The following is a 20455-nucleotide window of genomic DNA, read 5'->3' on the forward strand; positions in this document are numbered from 1 at the left end:
CAGAGCGAGAACAGATCTCGAAGGCTGCTCTACATCATGTAACAATGTCACTTCACTTCTGCTCCTCCTAGGTGTCTTCTTCAGTGATCCTTATCTATGTATTTAAAGGACATTTACCACCATGATGAAATACTGTATGAAAATGAGCCTGAGGGGCTCCAGGCTCCATTAACAGCTATGGAGCCTGGAGCCCCTAAGGCTCATTTGCATACAGTCCTTCATCCTGGTGGTAGATGCCCTTTAATATGCAAACCTTAACATAAGATTAGGGATCTGGATGTGAAGGGAGAAAGTGAGGCCAAGTCACAAGGTGCTCTTGTATCTACTGATGATCATTTCAGCATTGGTTTGGTAACTACATTAACTGAGGTTAGTTTAAAGGACATCTACCATCAGGATCAAGGATTGTAAACCAAGCACACTGACATACTTTTGTGTCCCCCCTGTGGCAGGATACGCTCTTCTATTATCTTCTTATGCCCTTGTTTTTAATAAAAGAGGCTTTAAAATTATGTAAATGTGCCTGAGAGGCTACAGGCTCTATTAACATTTATGGAGCCAATTTGCATAATTTTAAAAGCCTTTTTTTGTAAAGTGGTAGCCATTCATCCACTTTCCTGGGAAAAGCTGAAAGTATTGATTGGGATCACTCCAGTTTTGCTATAGAAAGTATACACAGATGTGCGTTCAGACAAATGTCAGGTATGTTACATGCAGTTTCTGAAGTGGGGAAGAAACGCACGTGTGGGCAGATATATTAAACAGTGGTGGCTTTTTAAATTTTCTTTAAAAATATCCTAAAATCATGATTTTTCTCAATCTAGCCATTGAGCATCATAATATACTGACACTTCCTGTTCTATAGAGATCACTTTTCAGTGCATAAGAAGCTAAAGAAAAATGTGGATCCTACCAGAAGGGGCACACACCAGTATGTCGGTGTGCTTGGTTTACAATCCTTGATCCTGGTGGTAGATGTCCTTTAAAGCTGCAGGTCTCTAAACTGAGTCTACCACTCCCTTTAAACTTATAATTTAGCACCTTTAGCGTTACTTAGCTCATACCTGGACAAATAACATCTCTCTGTGAGTAATCAGTGCCCCATATACAGATTGTTACCTTGGTGCACCCACCTAAAGCACCACTGATTCTGAAAATCACTCCCATCATTTGCCAATACTATCCCTTTTTTCAGAGATTAGATTCGCCTTCCACTCTGCTTCACAGATACCCAGCCCAAAATAATGTGCAACTACGACATATGTAGGTGTGGAAACGCCAGGCAGAAAACCTGGTTGTACTATGCATGCACGGGCCTCTGTGAGTTTTGTGGCTGCACAATGATTCAGGTGGGTCCATGAAGAAGAGCAGAAGGTGAATCTGTTCCAAGATGAAAGAGGTGGTGCCGGCAGTGAAGGTGGCAACAGTGCTTTTCCAGGAGTTAAAGGCATGGCCTGGGTATAGCAAGGTAACAATTTGCATATGGAATAAGAGTTGATTTTTGTTACATACAGGGGCACTGATTACTAAAACAGAGGTTTGTTATTTGTTTCCATTATGGGATTGGTACATCTATGGGTTCCAAATTTATAAGCTTAAAGGGCATCTACCACCTGGATCAAGTATTGAAAACGAAACACGCTATCATGCTGGTGTGTGCCCCATCTGGAAGGATGAGCTCTTCTTTGAGGTTCTTATTCCCTTATTTTTACAAAAAAAAGAATTATTCAATAATTATGCAAATGAGGGGCTCTGGGCTCCATAGCTGTTAATTGAACACAGAGCCTCTCTGGCTCATTTACATTATTTTTAAAGCCTTTCTTTGTAAAACAAGGGCATAAGAAGCTTAAAGAAGAGCAGATCCTGCCAGAGGGGGCACACACATGTCAGTGTGCTTGGTTTACAATCTTTCATCCTGGTGGTAGATGTCCTTTTAGCTTAGTTCACATTTTTTGGCTCATGGAAAATTATGGTTGTCTGAAAGCCCAGTGGTCAGGGGGATATGCAGCTGCTGATACACATTTGGCGCTAAGTACATAAGAACTAGTGATGGGTTGTTCACGAGCGAGCCAGCACAAGAACCGGAGCCAAAAGAGTCGTCTCTTTTCAGCGAGTGGAGCCTAATAATCCAGGTAACCGAAAAAATCCAGACTGCCCATCACTAATAAGATCGTGTATTACTAGTCAGCAGAAGCCAGTTAAAGCCACTTAAGGCTCAGTTCACATTTGTGTTCGGCAGGTTCCTTCCCCTTTATCAAATGGCAGAAAAAAAGAATTTCCTACATTGAAGTAAATGGAGAACCCTCTGTTCACCCAATGCTCTTAGTCTGGAGAGTATAGAAGAGTCCCATGACAGAGGTGTGAACTGAGACAAAAATGTAGTAAGTCGGGATGGGGGGGGTGGGGGGTTATCAGGACAGATTACGGGTGCTTGGTTTAAAATTCCCTAAAGTAAAAAATTAAAAACTCAAAATTAACAAACTGATACTACATCCTCTGAATTCTTTATGTATCTTTTACTTACATGGTTTATGTAAAGGCTCTTCCGCTTTTCTCTCACTGCAAAAATAGATATGAGAAAACCTGGTTAATTAGAAGAGACCTGTAAATTATAAGAAAATGAACACCTTGGGTTCCCACACATACATTAAAAAGATAATTAACCCTTTAAAATTACCTGGCTTTCTGGAACGTTTACTAATAAAATGTAGAAATACACGTATCCAACTCACAACTAGAGTTTTGAGGGTTTGGAGGGCAGACATAAAAGACTGCCTACAGGCAGCATTGAGGCCCAGTGTGGTGGCATTAACTGGAGAATCAACTTTGAAGTGAGATGTACATTGCTTGTATAAACCTCAAGAGGATGTGTGTATGGTTGAAATTGCTGATAGAATACATTGTAGACAGGGAATTAAGGGTATAATTACAGGGGAGGCAACCATAGCAGCTGCTATGGGGCCAACAGTGTCAGGGGGCCACAACATCTAGGATGCTGGGTGTGTATATGCAGTATGTGTGTGTGTGTATGTACTATGTGTGTGTGAGTATATGGTAAAGTATGTATGTGTGTATTTAATGTATGTGTGTATATTTGATGTGCATATGTTCTATATGTGTGTGCATATGTGATGTGTATAGGGTAAATGTCTGTGTATATGGTACATAGGTGTATATGATGCTGTATGTATGTGTATGCTGTATGTATGTATGTATATATGTATGTATGCATGTATGTAGGCATGCATGGTGTATATATAGTCTGTGATTGTAACTCACATGTGTGAGTAAACAAATATGTTTATTATTTAAGGGGGAAGGGGTCCCCATTCAGAAGTCAATACATACCATCTGTTTGGGATTTGCTGAGGAATATTGTGCTTGCCCTCGGATGATCTGAAGGGTTAAATTCCATGTTCATATCTAGAATAAGAAGAGACATCCCCGCTTATTATATATGCATGTGGCACATCCAGCGCAGCCATGTAAACATTGTTTATCCTAGCAGACAAGCAATTTGCAGAAGAACAAACAATTTGCCATCCACAGACAAAAGCAATTCATAAACTGTAAGAAATTGTTTGTGCATAATAAATGCAATTTATGGAGTGAACATGTGGAAAAGAGATGCACTGGGAGATGAAGAAATTGCACCCTGGACGCTGATTACTGCAGGAAATTATCTGAAAGTGACTTCAATTTTGTTTGCAGAACAAAAGAACATTTTTGTTACTGAAATCTGTAAACTGAATGCAAACCACCAAACCCAGTTCACATTGGACCATTAAGAGCAGTTAAGAGGGAACCAGTCATCAGAAATTGGCCTACCAATAATAAACCACCATGAGCAGCCTCTAAAAAATGTTTCTATTCTGGCCTCATGTGGTGGCATCATCCAGAAAATCAACTTTGAAGTGAGATGTAAATTGGTTTTATGAAGTCAAGGAGGCGGAGAGTTTAACACTGAAGTCAAGCTTTCCCTGCCTTAGAGCGCCCCCTAAACTGTAATTGATGGTTCTGGTCCTGTGTCCAGGGAAATAATTTATCAGATGTCCTGAAGCCCTGCCCACGATGTGGGAGGTGGTGTTCAGAGGGAGGGAGAGCTTGACTTCAGTATTAAACTCTCCGCCTCCCTGACTTTATACATCTAACTTAGATCTCTCTTCAAAGTTGTTTTTCCGGATTATGCGATCAAGCTGGGCCATGAAAAAAACAGATCTAGAAGCTGTCCAGCTGCTTGACAACAAACTGGCAGTGATTTATTAGGTTAATTTTTGATGACAGATTCCCTTTAAAATGCTAATATATTGCATAAAGTTACCAAGGGTCTTCCTGCTTCACAAAGATGGAAAAGCTTGATACATAAAACTTTTGGTTTTTACACTCCTTTACTATCCATACAATTAGAGGTGGCACTGAAGCTATCAACCCCATCCGTCAGCTCAGTACAGTAGTAAAGGGGAGCTGTTGTAGTTTTACATCTAAATTCAGGAATTAATTCACAAAAAGAGAAGTATCACAAAGGAAGTATCCCTTCAAAACAGCTGAATAAAAGAAGGGGGGAGAGTTGGACCCGCAAAATCTCAAAAGGTGGTCATATCCCCAAAATAGATAACAGCAGAGTATACAGGCGGTCCCCTACTTAAAGGGCACCTACCACCACAAATCTACCTACAAAGGTAGATTGGGTGGGTAGGTGGATCAATAGGACGTGAGGATAGCCCTTTTACGGGCTAATCCTCACGTCCACACACGGTTTCGATAACATTTATTGTCTTTATATTCAAATTTTCTTATGCGGCTACTGGGGCGTGGAGTAGCTGCACAGGCGCAAGTTATTACAAGTATATGCTAATTTTGATCTGGCTTTCCTTATGCAGTCACATAGATGGCTCTTCGCTCTGTTATTAATCTAATTATGCACGTCTCCAGCGTGCATCTCATAGCACAGCTCGCCCTCCTTTTCCCCATTCCCAAGAGCCAGTGACATCACCAAACGCTACCACTTGGTTCGGAGGCAGCTACACTGCAAAGCAGCCGACTGTGACCTAACAAGCACTATTGCGGTACAGGTCCTGATAGTCAGTGGGGAAAAGGAGGGCAGGCTGGGCAATGACATGCACGCGGGAGGCGTGCATAATTAGAATAACAACAGTGCCAGGCCGTCTGTGTTACAGCATGAGGAGCGCTAGAGTACAGGCGGTCCCCGACTTAAGAACACCCGACTTACATATGACCCCCTAGTTACGAACAGACCTCTGGATGTTAGTAAATTACTGTAAATTAGTCCCAAACTACAATAAACAGCTCTAACAGTTATCAAAGGTGTCTGCAATCATGCTTTATTGTTGCCGATTTGACAAGCTCTGTGGAACGCTGTGTAATCTGTGTGGGCTATATAAGGAATTATTATTATATAATTGTTAATCCTGGTTCTTATGACAACCCCAAAAAATTTGGCTGGGGTTACAATTATAAAATATACAGTTCCGGCTTACATACAAATTCAACTTAAGAACAAACCTACAGACCCTATCTGGTACGTAACCCGGGGACTGCCTGTATATTTGCATAAACTTATTATTGATTTTTTGCAGAAAACGCTTAATTACAGTAGAAGCCAAGATCAGTTCCTGCATGAGCATAACAAATGCTGTCTGGAGGAATGTTTAGTTAAAAAAGACCTTTACTAAGTGGTATATTTTCCTTTAAAAAAAAAATTCTTAAGACTACAGTGTATAGAACGTCTGGAAATACTTGAGCATAAATACAGTATTCATCAGAAGGGAAATTTTTAATCATAGTTGAAGAGGGATTTAAAATTTCCGGATGACTAGAGCTGACCAAGCGCAGAGTGATCGTGATACCATCCAACCCATCCACCACCAACATACCAAGGCAATTTGCTTGCCCAGAGCCGTACCTGATCCACCATATACAACAAACAGAGCCAAGTAGTTTAGCCAAGCAAGGTCATAAATTTTACAACTTTACACTCGGTAGGCCAACCGTTGATGGAAATATTTTATACTATGTCCAATTTTTATCTTGTGTGCATTGAAAGCTTTCATTACCTTTTCCCCATTGGGTTATACATGATGGAAACTTTTCTTATCAAAGCAAGCTACATAATTTAACATTGCTAACTTTTCTCACAGTATCCATTCTCTCCCGCAAACTCCGTATTCCAGCAGAATAAACATCCACTACCTATTTCCTCTTCTTCTAAGAGAGGGAAACCTCTCTATAATCAACTTAAAACAGTCCTGCCAATTACCAATGACAAAGCCGCAAAAGCATTCTGGCACAATGTGAGATAGGAATCTCAGTAAAGCAATAAATCACAAAAAAAATATATAAACATGCCATCGAGTTATTGAGTCACCGCAAAGCGGAGACCTTGAAATATTTTGCTTAATTTCTTCAGAAAATCTGCTCTTTTGCTCTATAGGAAGCAGAGGTCTTATCTGACTCACTGTGTCTCCGTAAGAATTCAGAAAATCAATACTCTGTTCGAACAATTCACAGTCGCACAATATGTACTGCTGAGAACCTGTGGCTCATTACGGGTTGGGAATGCTGCTTTTTTTCAAAACAAAATGTGCACACTGTAAAATATTTGCCTCGACTAACTCCGTTATCATAATAAATCTGCAGTAAAGCAAATCTCTGAACTGATGTGACAGCCCGATCCTGGCGATGCTACTGTTTGCAAGAACGCATGGTGCCATGGGTAACGGCCAGAACTCCTCCCTGCTGCAGCTCAGGCCATTGGAGACTGGAGCATCAGCGGCCTGTACTGAATGACTACGCTCCATTTACATGACCTTCTATAGGGCTGTAAACTGCAACAGTAAAGAGTGGCAACAGCAGGTAAGAGTGGCAACAGCAGGAAAGAGTGGCAACAGCAGGAAAGAGTGGCAACAGCAGGAAAGAGTGGCGGCAACAGCAGGAAAGAGTGGCGGCAACAGCAGGAAAGAGTGGCGGCAACAGCAGGAAAGAGTGGCGGCAACAGCAGGAAAGAGTGGCGGCAACAGCAGGAAAGAGTGGCGGCAACAGCAGGAAAGAGTGGCGGCAACAGCAGGAAAGAGTGGCAACAGCAGGAAAGAGTGGCAACAGCAGGAAAGAGTGGCAACAGCAGGAAAGAGTGGCAACAGCAGGAAAGAGTGGCTGCAGCAGTAAGGATTGCCTGCAGCAAGTGGCCCTGACAAAGGGGAGGAGAGTAAATTTTCATGCATAATTTTTTTATTTTTTTTTAGGAAACGATGCAAGTGTCTATGATGCTTGTACAGGCTTTAATGCGACTTATTCCGCCCTGTGTAGGAAGAATACGGAATCAGTTGCACAAAAACGTGCAACTTTTCACCAAAACATCTTAAATGCGATGCAGACATTAACAAGTAGCCTAAACCACTATGATAAAACAGACACAAAAAGTGACAGTCTTAAGACTGGCTCCCTGCTTTTCAAAGTGGGTTGTAAAGCCATATGGAAGGAAGTCATTAAAACTAGATCACCGCCTTATATCAAAGTCCAAACTTGCACTTCTCACATTATACTTTTAAGTCGTCCAATTCCAATCTCTTTCTGGTCTATTTTTATGCCAAGACTTTAAAATGCTGAGAAACACATTCATTTGTGCAAGATAATTATGCAGCCGGCTAGAAGAAACAAGAAAGAAAATCAGTATAAACAATAAGCACTCAAAGGCTTCAGAAACACAAAAGAAATATAACGAAAAAGAAACATATATTTATAAGTACCTTGAAAAAAAAACCATGTACGTTAATTTGCCACCTAAGACTTAAATGGAATTGTGATAATGAATCAGAGCATCAGATATAAGCTAATGCTTGTCACTTTAATTGAGAACAATGGGATAGAGAGACAAAGCAAAACATTTCATACTTTCTATATTTATAAAATTGCACAAAAAGGGTGTGACTTCACCGAAAATAGTCATGGCTTTGGCAAAAGTAGGTGTGACCTAGGATGCACCACATTTGCATTGATTAAAGGTGTTGTACCACCTATTTAAGTTATAGGATAGGGACAATCCAGAGAAGGGTTTCCCAAACTACGGCCCGCGGACCGTTTCGTTCCGGCCCCTGACTCTTGGCGCACCAGCGCCGGGCCTCCACGGCTTTCGACAGTTGGGCAGGAGCCTCCGTCCGGACAGGAAGATCCTGCCCGTCACTGTATAGTGCTTGATGCAGCCGGAATCGGTCGCTCGAGCACTATTACTGGAGCGATGTGGCCTGAAGACAACCTCGGCGCACCCCTTCCGGACGCGCCAAGAAGATAGAAGACGCTCGGAGGGAGACTTAGGCGAGTACAGGCTTTTTATTTTTTTATTAAAAAGGGCAGTAAAAAGATAGTGGGGGCCGGCGACCAATAGTTAGTTATGAAGGGCAGCTTAGGAAATAATTAATTATAAAGGGCAGCACCGTATATAAATATAGAAATACCGTATATACTCGTGTATAAGCCGAGTTTTTCAGCACAAAAAATGTGCTGAAAACCGTCCCCTCGGCTTATACACGAGTCTATTATAAAAAAAAATTACCCAGTTAAAAAAAATAAACTTAAATACTCACCCTCCGACGTCAGCGCGGCTCCCCGATGTCGGCGCGGCTTACCGATGTCAGCGCGTCCCGTCTTCTTTCTTCTCCACGGCTCCTCTTCTCTCTTCCGTCATGGCCGCACATACTATGATGTCAGCAGCGGTCGCGTCATAGTATGCGCCTGCTAGAAGAAAAGATGGTCGCGTCCATGCCGGAAGAATGAAGAGGAGCCGCGGAGAAGAAAGAAGACGGGATGCGCTGACATCGGTAAGCCGTGCCGACATCGGGGAGCCGCGCTGACGTCGGAGGGTGAGTATTTAAGTTTATTTTTTTAAGGTCCGTGGGGGCAGGCTGCTGTATACTACTAGGGGCTTGCTGTATACTACTAGGTGCTTGCTGTATACCACTAGGGGCTTGCTGTATACCACTAGGGGCTTGCTGTATACCACTAGGGGCTTGCTGTGTACCACTAGGGGTTTGCTGTATACTACGAGGGGTTTGCTGTATACTACTAGGGGTTTGCTGTATACTACTAGGGGCTGCTGTATACTACTAGGGGCTGCTGTATACTACTAGGGGCTGCTGTATACTACTGGTGGCTGATGTATAGTACTAGGGGCTTGCTGTATACTACTAGGGGCTTGCTGTATACTACTAGGGGCTGCTAAATACTACATGGCGGCTGGCAGGCTGTATACTACTGGGGGCTTGCTGTATACTACTAGGTGCTTGCTGTATACCACTAGGGGCTTGCTGTATACCACTAGGGGCTTGCTGTATACCACTAGGGGCTTGCTGTGTACTACTAGGGGTTTGCTGTATACTACGAGGGGTTTGCTGTATACTACTAGGGGTTTGCTGTATACTACTAGGGGCTTGCTGTATACTACTAGGGGCTGCTGTATACTACTAGGGGCTGCTGTATACTACTAGGGGCTGCTGTATACTACTGGTGGCTGATGTATAGTACTAGGGGCTTGCTGTATACTACTAGGGGCTTGCTGTATACTACTAGGGGCTGCTAAATACTACATGGCGGCTGGCAGGCTGTATACTACTGGGGGCTGGCAGGCTGTATACTATGGGGGGGGGTTTGACCAATGCATTTCCCACCCTCGGCTTATACTCGAGTCAGTAGTTTTTCCCAGTTTTTGTTGGTAAAATTAGGGGTCTCGGCTTATACTCGGGTCGGCTTATACTCGAGTATATACGGTAATTAATTATGAGGGGCAGCATAGGAAATAATGAATTATGAGGGGCAGCATAAGAAAGAATTAAATAGTGAGGGGCAGCATAGGAAATAATTAATGGTGGGGGCAGCATATGAAATAATTAATGGTGGAGGGGCAGCATAGGAAATAATTAATGGTGGGGGGCAGCATAGGAAATAATTAATGGTGGGGGGCAGCATAGGAAATAATTAATGGTGGGGGGCAGCATAGGAAATAATTAATGGGTGGGGGAAGCATAGGAAATAATTAATGGTGGGGGCAGCATAGGAAATAATTAATGGTGGAGGCAGCACAGGAAATAATTAATGGTGGGGGCAGCATAGGAAATAATTAATTATGAGGGGCAGCATAAGAAAGAATTAAATAGTGAGGGGCAGCATAGGAAATAATTAATGGTGGGGGGCAGCATAGGAAATAATTAATGGTGGGGGGCAGCATAGGAAATAATTAATGGTGGGGGGCAGCATATGAAATAATTAATTGTGGAGGGCAGCATAGGAAATAATTAATGGTGGGGACAGCATAGGAAATAATTAATGGTGGAGGGCCGCATAGGAAATAATTAATGGTGGGGGTATAGTAAATAATTGAGAGAGGAGAGGGGTCCCAGTATATTTAATAATTAATTGGCCCAATTAATTAAATGGGCCAATATATAAAATAGTTCAAAAGGGGGTGAAGTATATTAATTAATTGAGGGGGGGCCCCAGTGTATTATGGATGCGGTCACATGTACCGCTATTTATTTTTAAACTTTAGTCCGGCCCTCCAATGGTCTGAGCGGGACAGTGAACGACCCCCTGTGTAAAAAGTTTGGGGACCCCTGATCTAGAGGGACCCCCACCGATCCAGGGAACTAAAATGCAGCTCTTGGGGGTCCCATTCTCACTAATGGGTGTAGAGTCAGGATGAAGCATGCATCCTACTACTCCATTCACTAGTACAGTAGTGTCAGAAATAGCCAAGCCCAGCATGGAGGAATCTACAGAACTCCCATTCTATATTTATGGGAGCACCAAAAGATAGCCGAACACTGTACTTGGCAATATCCAACACATCTGTACAGCTCATTGGAGCAGCTGCTGTTAAACTCCCTCCAGATAGCTAGGGGTCCCGTTTTTTAGAATTCTGGGGGTCCCAGTCCCTACTTAAAGCGGCTGCTCCCATCAACCCCCACCAGATCTTTGACCTACCAGTCTTAGAGAAAGCTTACATAGCTGTTCCTGTTCCCGTTCCTGCGTTTATCTCCCGTTGTGACCCCGGACCTGACCCTGACGTTGCTCCTGTTCTGCCAGCCTTGACATCCTGCTCCGTTCCAGACTCTGCATCTCTGCTGCCTGCCCTGACTATCTGCTTGTGTCACCACACCAAGACCATCCTGCTTTGCGACGGGCTCTGCTGAAGACCGGGTGCCACTTAGGTTCCGGTCCTAGGTGTCGGTGGTCCAGGAGGTTCACTGACCCTGAGCCCTGACATACCCCAATTTGTTTCCTTATTGCAAAGAATGCAACCAAGACAATCAAGCTAATATTTAGAACAAGTCTTAAGAAATCCCAATTAAAGGTGATTAGATTCACTTGTATCCACTTTATGGAACAAACCTAAAATTTAACATTGTATGTTGTTAAATATAATATAATATTAACTTTGTAGCCAAGGTAACTGTCACAATAATCCCACGCAGGGTAATGACTATGCTGTAAGATAACAATACCCAATATAGAACCGCGTCCAACAGTAGCTCGGATCACTGCTGTTCCCGTCAAGCTTACTTCTATTCCACCTAGGTAAAAATATAAGGCAGCTACATTTTGGGCAATTCACTTCTGCTGCTAGGAGAAAGGTATCTGAACGCTGAGAAGGGCTGCACAGGTCCATTATAAGGAGTAAAGAGAGGTCCTAGTGATCAATACGAGATGGCCACTGGGCCTCCTATAGACATACCATGTCCTAGACATCACATAATGAGGCCCATACCACTGTGTGGAGTTCTGTGTGGTCTCACTCCAATAAAATTCTCCTATTCTAAAAAGACACTTTTGTGTGAAGAGAACAAATCTACTTTAAGCCCTGAAATCCTAAATATTGTCACAGGGAATTTACTATTCAGCAAATATTTATGCTGGAACTTGCAAACTGGGTTTATTCTACAATGTCTCCACATCCAAACAAACCCTACAATTAATTAGGTAATGAATCTGCTATTAGTGTTACCGTATTTAGTTACATTGTTAGTGGTTCTCACACTATACTACTTTTTTCCCATTAACGGACATGAGCTCTCCTCACATGTCCATTAGGAAATACATTCAGTATTAATATTTCTGGAGCACCTTTTATTGTTTTTCCACTAGCAAGTAAATCTGATTTCATGGCATCTAATGTATGGACACATAGGGCAGTAACAACAGCCAGTTGCTGATTCATATATATATATTGTTATGTACACACAACTCAAATTACCAAGGAGCTGTGCGCATGCAGTGATGAAGTAGAGCTGTCGTTATGCAGCAATGAAGTACAGCTGCTGTGATCAAGCAGTAATGAAGTAAATCTGCAGTGATGCATCTGTGTATTTGAACCTTATGTATATATACAGTCATTCCATTCTTTCTGTGTACCATGGGTGAGAACTTCTTGTTTGTGTAATACCACCTGCTGTTTGCACATTTGTATTAATTTATGAGTAAAAAAGATTAACCATTTTATCTTTATGAATTGTTATCATCGGGTTCCATCCTGGGCTGCTTGCAAATGCTAGTAACATGCTGCTTAAGCAGGAATTGGGAAAACCACTTTAGGAGGTGGACACATTGGGGAAAATTTACCAAGGGTCCAAACAGCACATTTTCGTTGGGATTCCCGACTTTTTACCGTTTTGCCTTGAATTGCCCCAGGTTTTTGGCGCACGCGATCGGATTGTGGTGCATTGGCGCCGGCTTGCATGCAACAAAAATCGGTGGTTTGGACGTTGGACAACCCGACTGTTTCAGACAAACTGCAGAATTTAAAAACGAAATTGTGGCGCAAGAACGGCACTCACATGCAAAGGGAAGAAAGTGAACTCCGGCGGACCTCAGCGGGGGAAGCGACGGATGCAGGAAATCGGGTGCATGAGCTATGTGAATCGCGGAAGATCTGAATCCTCGTCGGACAACACACAGCAGGGATCGCGACGGGACAGATAAGTAAATGTGCCCCATTGGTTTTAATAGACCATCACGGAAAAAAAAAAAAAAGGTTCTGAGATTTTTTTGGGGGTTGTTCAAAATGTTGCATTTTGCATTTATATCGCAATATATTATTATATATAATTTGCAATTTATAACAAAGCATACAAATTTAGCAAATTTTTTTCTTAGCCACTCCTACTTAGAGACTTCCAAAAACACACATAATGGGGCTCATTTACTTACCCGGTCCTGTCGCGATCCAGCGGTGCATTCTCCGACGTAGATTTGGGTTCTGCCGGGATTCACTAAGGTCCGTGCGTCCGATATCCAGTAGGTGTCACTGCTGCGCTGAGGTCCGGCGGAGTTCACCTTCTTCTCCCCGGTGCATGTAAGTGCTGATCTTGCAACACATTTCGTTTTTTAAATTCCACATTTTTTCTGAATCTGTCGGGTTTTCCGATGGACACGCGAAAAAGCCGGCGCGAGTGCGCCGAAATCCGATCACGTGCACCAGAATTCGGAAAAACTGAAAAATTCGGGAAACCCGCCGAAAGTGCGGCCGTGGAGCCCTTAGTAAATGAGCCCCAATGCCTTATTGCATAAAACATATAATGCATATCATGAGTGAATGCATTTAAATATTCTCTCCAAAAGTTCCATGACCAATCACTACTTTGCAGGGCTGCCCTAGCTGTGGCGGCTGACTCAGTGTAGCACATCTCACAATAAGATCCATCTGTATGTGGTCTGTGAGATGAATAATTCAGCACGTATTCCACCGCTCTCATCACTTTCATCTGGACAGGACAGAACGCTTCATTGTTTGACAATGCTGTTTGATATCTGTCCAAACATACTGTCTGCAGTTGTGTGAGCTGCCTGCAGATGAAAGATTACGCCATTTGTTTATTTTTCCCAAATTTGATCCCCATACAATTTGACAGTAACCTATATAAACTCCTACACCAGGAGGATTTACTCAATTTAGCCCATGTTTCTAGATAAATTAATATTTCAGAAATATATAGATCAAATATACCGTGATGTGGACATCAACATACAGACCACCAGTCACAGTCCCACACCTACGTGGTCTTGTTAACCTGTAGTGTCCTGTAACGGTTTGTTTTCAACTAACAACATGTAAGAACGCGCCTCTCGTAGTGTATGTATGTAACTGTAATGTTACGTCTCTGTGTGTAACAACAGCCAGAACACTATGTACAAAACAGTTTATTCACAGGGGATCTATAAAGTACTATCGTATAGTTTTCTATTGACCACAGGGGGTATATATGTGCCATCTCTAGTCATACTTCATTAATTAATCAAATGCGAGGGAAAATAATTGTAGACATTATGGGGGGGGGGGGTGATTCATTAAAATTCCCCCTGGTAGTTTGCACCTAATACCAGGTCTAAATTGGCAGAGCTTTGTGGATTTGTCTACGCCGTGTGGGGATTTGGCCCGGTAGAGACCGTGGTAGCGGGGTGCTGTGATGCAGTTCAAGACAGTGACACCAAGGTACAGTCCAAAACAGGTCTAGCCTGCGTTTATTGCAGCAAAAAGTAAAATAAAACAGCCTTTACACTCAGGCATCCAAACAAAATAATATCCTACCCGTCAGGGTGCTAACTAAACATAGGATCACTAACTCACAATATCCAAAGTACACGTGGCTGCTCCAGGCACAGAGGTCAGGGCTGTGTCCTCTCAGCCTCCTTCCACAGAGAGACAACATTCTGAGCTCTGCTGAGTGGCTTTATTGGCCTGATTGGGCTGTTCCCCCCACCTGTGTCCAAGGTGCTGGACAACACAACCTCAGCACTAAGGCCTTGCGTAATAGGAAAACCTAGGGGAAACATACCGCCCATCCACAGTTAACCCCTTCAGTGTCTCACATACCCTCCCCCTCTGTTTGACCCTGTGGGGGCGAACACTATTGGCCATCAGACAGTGGGTACAAGACAGGGCATCGGCATTCCCATGCAGCTTTCCTGCTCGATGTTCCACCGTGAACTTGAAACCCTGCAGCATCAGGAACCACCTTGTGACCCTGGCGTTCCTCTCTTTGGCCTGACTCATCCAGGTGAGGGGAGAGTGATCGGTCACTAGTGTGAACTGTCGCCCTATCAAGTAGTATCTCAGGGATTCCAGAGCCCATTTTATCGCCAAGCACTCCCTCTCAACTATGCTATAGTTCTTTTCAGGAGGTGTGAGCTTGCGGCTCAGGAATGTCACAGGATGTTCCTCACCCTCCACTACTTGGGACAGGACAGCCCCTAAGCCTACGTCCGAAGCGTCAGTCTGCACGATAAAGGTCTTGGTGAAGTTAGGGGTGATCAGTACCGGTCCCTCGCACAAAACCGTCTTAAGTCGCTGAAACGCCCCCTCAGCCTCTTCACTCCACTTTACCATCACCGCCCTGCTACCCTTGGTCAGGTCAGTCAGGGGTGCCGCTATTGTCGCAAAATCGGGGATAAATCGGCTATAATAGCCCACTATGCCCAGGAAGGCCCTCACTTGCTTTTTGCTCAAAGGTCGTGGCCACTGCTGGATCGCCTCTACTTTATTTACTTGGGGTTTGATGACCCCTCGCCCAATACGGTACCCCAGGTAACGGGCCTCTTCCAGACCCAGTGCACATTTTTGGGGGTTCGCTGTCAGCCCTGCTGCCCTCAGGGAGTCTACCACTGCTTGCACCTTGGCTAGATGACTCTCCCAGTCGTTACTATAGACTATGATGTCATCCAAGTAGGCCGAGGCATAACTCCGGTGAGGTTTTAGCACGAGATCCATTAACCTCTGGAATGTGGCGGGAGCCCCATGTAGCCCAAAGGGAAGTACCACGTACTGAAAAAGCCCATCAGGGGTAACAAAAGCGGTCTTCTCTTTAGCCCTGTCAGTCAGAGGTACCTGCCAACAATACCCTTTTGTCAGGTCAAGGGTGGAGAAGAACCTAGCCTGTCCAAGTCGTTCTATCAACTCGTCAACCCTGGGCATGGGATAAGAATCAAATTTGGACACCTCGTTTAACTTCCTAAAGTCATTGCAGAACTGTAGGGAACCATCAGGTTTGGGAATCAACACAATAGGGCTCGACCAGTCACTTTTAGACTCCTCGATTACCCCCAGGTCTAACATCTGCCTGACTTCTTCGGAGAAGGCAAGCCGGCGCGCTTCAGGGACCCGGTAGGGTTTTTGGTGTACCCGGATGTGGGGTTCGGTTATGATGTCATGCTTGATGACTGAAGTACGCCCCGGTAACTTAGAGAACACATCCACATTTCGGAGCACAAACTCCTTCGCTTCCTGAATCTGGGCCCTGGAGAGGGACTCCGAGATCCGTACTTCAGGCACCTTGGCATCGGGTACACCTACCTCCGGTGTCACCTTCTTGGGGACAGACGCCTTTTCTACTCCCATGGCCATCAGGGACTCTCTTTCCCTCCATGGCTTTAGGAGGTTCACGTGGTATATCTGTTCGGGTTTCCTCCTCCCCGGTTGAGATACCTTGTAGGTTACCTCCCCCACTTTCTCCATGACCTCATATGGTCCTTGCCACTTTGCCAAGAACTTGCTCTCAACGGTGGGCACCAGAACTAGCACTCTATCGCCTGGGTTAAAGGTCCTGAGTCTGGCTGACCTGTTGTAGACTCTAGACTGGGCCTCTTGTGCCCTTGTCATGTGCTCCTTTACAAGGGGCATTACCGCTGCTATGCGGTCCTGCATAAGGGAGACGTGTTCTATCACACTACGGTGGGGGGTCCTCTCCTGTTCCCAGGTCTCCTTGGCTACATCCAACAGCCCACGTGGGGAACGGCCATATAACAGCTCAAAGGGTGAAAAACCTGTAGAGGACTGGGGAACTTCACGTATGGCAAACATCAAATAGGGCAATAAACAATCCCAGTCCTTCCCATCTTTGCTGACCACCCTCTTTAGCATCCCCTTCAAGGTTTTGTTAAACCTCTCGACCAGGCCATCTGTCTGAGGATGATACACAGAGGTGCGGAGCTGTTTAACCTGCAGTAATTTACACATCTCCTTCATAACCCTAGACATGAATGGGGTACCCTGGTCAGTCAAGATTTCCTTGGGGAGGCCTGTGCGTGAGAATACCTGGAACAGCTCCCTAGCAATATTTTTGGAGGAGGTGTTCCTTAATGGAATCGCCTCGGGATACCGCGTAGCGTAGTCCAGGATAACCAGGATGTATTGGTGCCCCCTTGAGGATTTGACTATGGGGCCAACCAGATCCATTGCAATCCGTTCAAATGGCACCTCTATGATTGGTAGCGGGACCAGAGGACTCCTGAAGTGGGACACCGGGGCAGTAAGTTGACACTCAGGGCAGGAGCTACAATACCGGTTTACCTCCTCCCACACCCCGGGCCAGAAAAATCTCTGCAGGATCCTCTCTCGGGTCTTCTCTGCACCTAAGTGCCCTCCCAGCACATGTTTGTGTGCCAACTCTAGCACCAGCCTACGGTGAGATTGGGGTACTACAAGTTGCTCAACCTCCTCACCCCGTATCTGGTCGACCCTGTACAACAGTACCCCATTTATCACCTTAACATTCTCCCGTGCTTTAAACAAGGTAGGGTCCTGTAGCTGTGCAGCCCCAAAATTTTCAAGGGAAATCTCAAGGTCCGGCATGTCGGCCACCTCCTCGTGGCCCTCGACCTCACCAGCTAGGACCTCTAGGGGAGAGAATTCATCACATGGGGTCACCCCTACTGCTGGTGTGGGTACATTGGCCTCAAAGGGTTCAGGGGCCAAGGCCGGACACACCTGATGTCCATTATCTGCAACAGCACCTGAGGTGGATCTTCGTCTCCAGAGGTCCCAAAACACCGGTAAGTCTCTGCCGATAATAGCCTCATGAAACAGGGTCCCCACCACCCCCACTTCATGGGTGACAGTACCACAAGGTGTATGTAGGTTGATGACGGCAGTGGGATATTCGCGAGTATCCCCATGTATACATAGCACTCCCACTTTCCGCCCACTGTACAGTCCAGGATCAACCAAAGTTCCCCGCACCAGGGTGACCAGACTGCCTGAGTCTAGCAAGGCTTCCACCGTGTGACCACCAATTGTGACCATACACACTTGGGGTTCTGCATCCGTGACCGACTCGGCTGCCAGAACCGGCCGGGCAAACAGTGACACTCGCCGGGTCTGGTTGCAGTCCATTGGCTCCACTGACAGGGGACAGTTGGCAGCAATATGGCCCATTTCATGGCATCGCCAGCACTGGATACGGCTATGACCTCGGTCACGAGCCTCACTGGGTTTCTGGGTATCCACGCCCCCCAATGAACCCCCTCCCAACCTGACATGTCTCCCCTTTTCCGCAGTAGTAGTCTTACCAGACGGTTTGGTGACCCTGTCACTGGCACTGCTTCGTGTGGGAGAGGTAAGTAGAAAGTCCTCCGTAGCCCGATATCTCTCTACTAGGGACACGAGTTCCTCAGCTTTTGTGGGACCGGCCTGTCCAACCCACCGCTGGAGCCGAGAGGGCAGAGAACGGGTGAATTTGTCGAGAACCACTCTCTCCACCATCTGTGCTGGGGTGCAGTCCTCTGGTTGTAGCCACTTCCGGACAAGATGGATCAGGTCATGCATTTGGGAGCGTGGGGGTAGTTTTTCTGAGTAAGCCCACTGGTGGACCCGGCTGGAACGAACTTGAACGGTGACCCCAAGACGAGCCAGAATCTCTGCCTTTAGCTGGGGGTACTCACGGGCCTCCGTTTCACTCAGGTCGTAGTAAGCCTTCTGCGACTCGCCTGTCAGGAACGGTGCCAGGACATCTGCCCACTGCTCAGCTGGTAACTCCTCTCGCTCAGCTACTCGCTCGAACACAGTGAGATACGCCTCCACATCGTCGGTCGCTGTCATCTTTTGTAAAGCCTTCTGCACTGCAGCCTGTGCGGAATGCTGGACAACCGGGTACCCTTGCAAACCAGTATGGGACCCCTCAGTAGTCGTCGCTTGTGGTGCTGCCATAACGCCAGAAAACTTTTCCATCATCAGCTGGAACATGGCTCGGGACTCTTCCTGTTGTTGCTGAAGCATGGCTTGCTGCTGGCGGGACCTCTCCTCCTGCAGCTGGAACATGGCTTGCTGCTGGCGGGACCTCTCCTCCTGCTGCTGGCGGGACCTCTCCTCCTGCTGCTGGAGCATGGCTTGCTGCAGCTGCCGATTAGCCTGGGACTCTTCCTGCTGCTGGCGGGACCTCTCCTCCTGCTGCTGGAGCATGGCCTGCTGCTGCTGCCGATTAGCTCTGGCCTCCTCTTGCAGGTATTTAATAAAGTCCTCCATCTTGGCTTTATCCTGCACTTTGCCTGCTGCTTTCACCCAGGCCATGCAATGTTGCAGGATGTAGCGAGCCTTTCAGGTGTGTGTCTTTTTGAACTGCCCGCAATCTGTAGCACCATATGTGGGGATTTGGCCCGGTAGAGACCGTGGTAGCGGGGTGCTGTGATGCAGTTCAAGACACCAAGGTACAGTCCAAAACAGGTCTAGCCTGCGTTTATTGCAGCAAAAAGTAAAATAAAACAGCCTTTACACTCAGGCATCCAAACAAAATAATATCCTACCCGTCAGGGTGCTAACTAAACATAGGATCACTAACTCACATTATCCAAAGTACACGTGGCTGCTCCAGGCACAGAGGTCAGGGCTGTGTGCTCTCAGCCTCCTTCCACAGAGAGACAACATTCTGAGCTCTGCTGAGTGGCTTTATTGGCCTGATTGGGCTGTTCCCCCCACCTGTGTCCAAGGTGCTGGACAACACAACCTCAGCACTAAGGCCTTGCGTAATAGGAAAACCTAGGGGAAACATACCGCCCATCCACAGTTAACCCCTTCAGTGTCTCACAGCCGGTTTTCTGGCAGTGACTATGGTAAACCGGCGGGTCAGGAGTCCATTGTTTAACATTGGTGCTGGAAATATCAAGACCTGCATAGAACAAGGCATTTCCCCAACATGGGCCTAAGGTCCTATAGATCCAGGTGTCATACGTACAGTGCTGAAATTATTGATGATTATTTTTCCTTCAGCAAGAAATACTGGATATTTTATTTCACAATGACAAGGGTAAAATAAAATGTGTGTAATGGAATGTATGTATGGTTATAGGAATAGTATGTATATACCAGCATTAATGTGTCCAAATGTGCAGTTAGCATAGTATAGGAAAGCAGTCATCAGCTTTAAAGGGAACCTGTCACCTCAGATCCCCCCATTAAACCCCAGACTGTACCTTTTCGTGGACTGTAATAGTGTTCCAATGATGCCCTTTTTATAATATTGCTGCCATAATTTGTGTAAATATAACTTTTATTCCATCTCTTGTGATCTGATAATAAAGTCAAAGAGGCGGGGGAGCTCGGGCACACAGTCAAGCTTCCCCCAACTTGTCTTGGCCGCTCGTGACCCTTACCTAGACCCTTAATCTGCGACATTATCCTCATCTT

General features: G+C 45.4%; 1 protein-coding gene across 1 annotated transcript in view; it reads right to left on the minus strand.

Annotated features, from left to right (window-relative positions):
* CCNY (cyclin Y) overlaps positions 1-20455 on the minus strand; it is a 99679-nt gene that overhangs the window by 25262 nt on the left and 53962 nt on the right. The window contains exons 2-3 of the mRNA XM_072154011.1: positions 3349-3423; positions 2525-2559 (exon numbers count right to left, since the gene is read on the minus strand). Of these exons, the coding sequence (XP_072010112.1) occupies positions 2525-2559; positions 3349-3423 (110 nt within the window). The remainder of the gene's footprint in view (positions 1-2524; positions 2560-3348; positions 3424-20455) is intronic.

Source organism: Engystomops pustulosus, chromosome 5 (assembly GCF_040894005.1).
Source record: "Engystomops pustulosus chromosome 5, aEngPut4.maternal, whole genome shotgun sequence".
Taxonomy (NCBI): domain Eukaryota; kingdom Metazoa; phylum Chordata; class Amphibia; order Anura; family Leptodactylidae; genus Engystomops; species Engystomops pustulosus.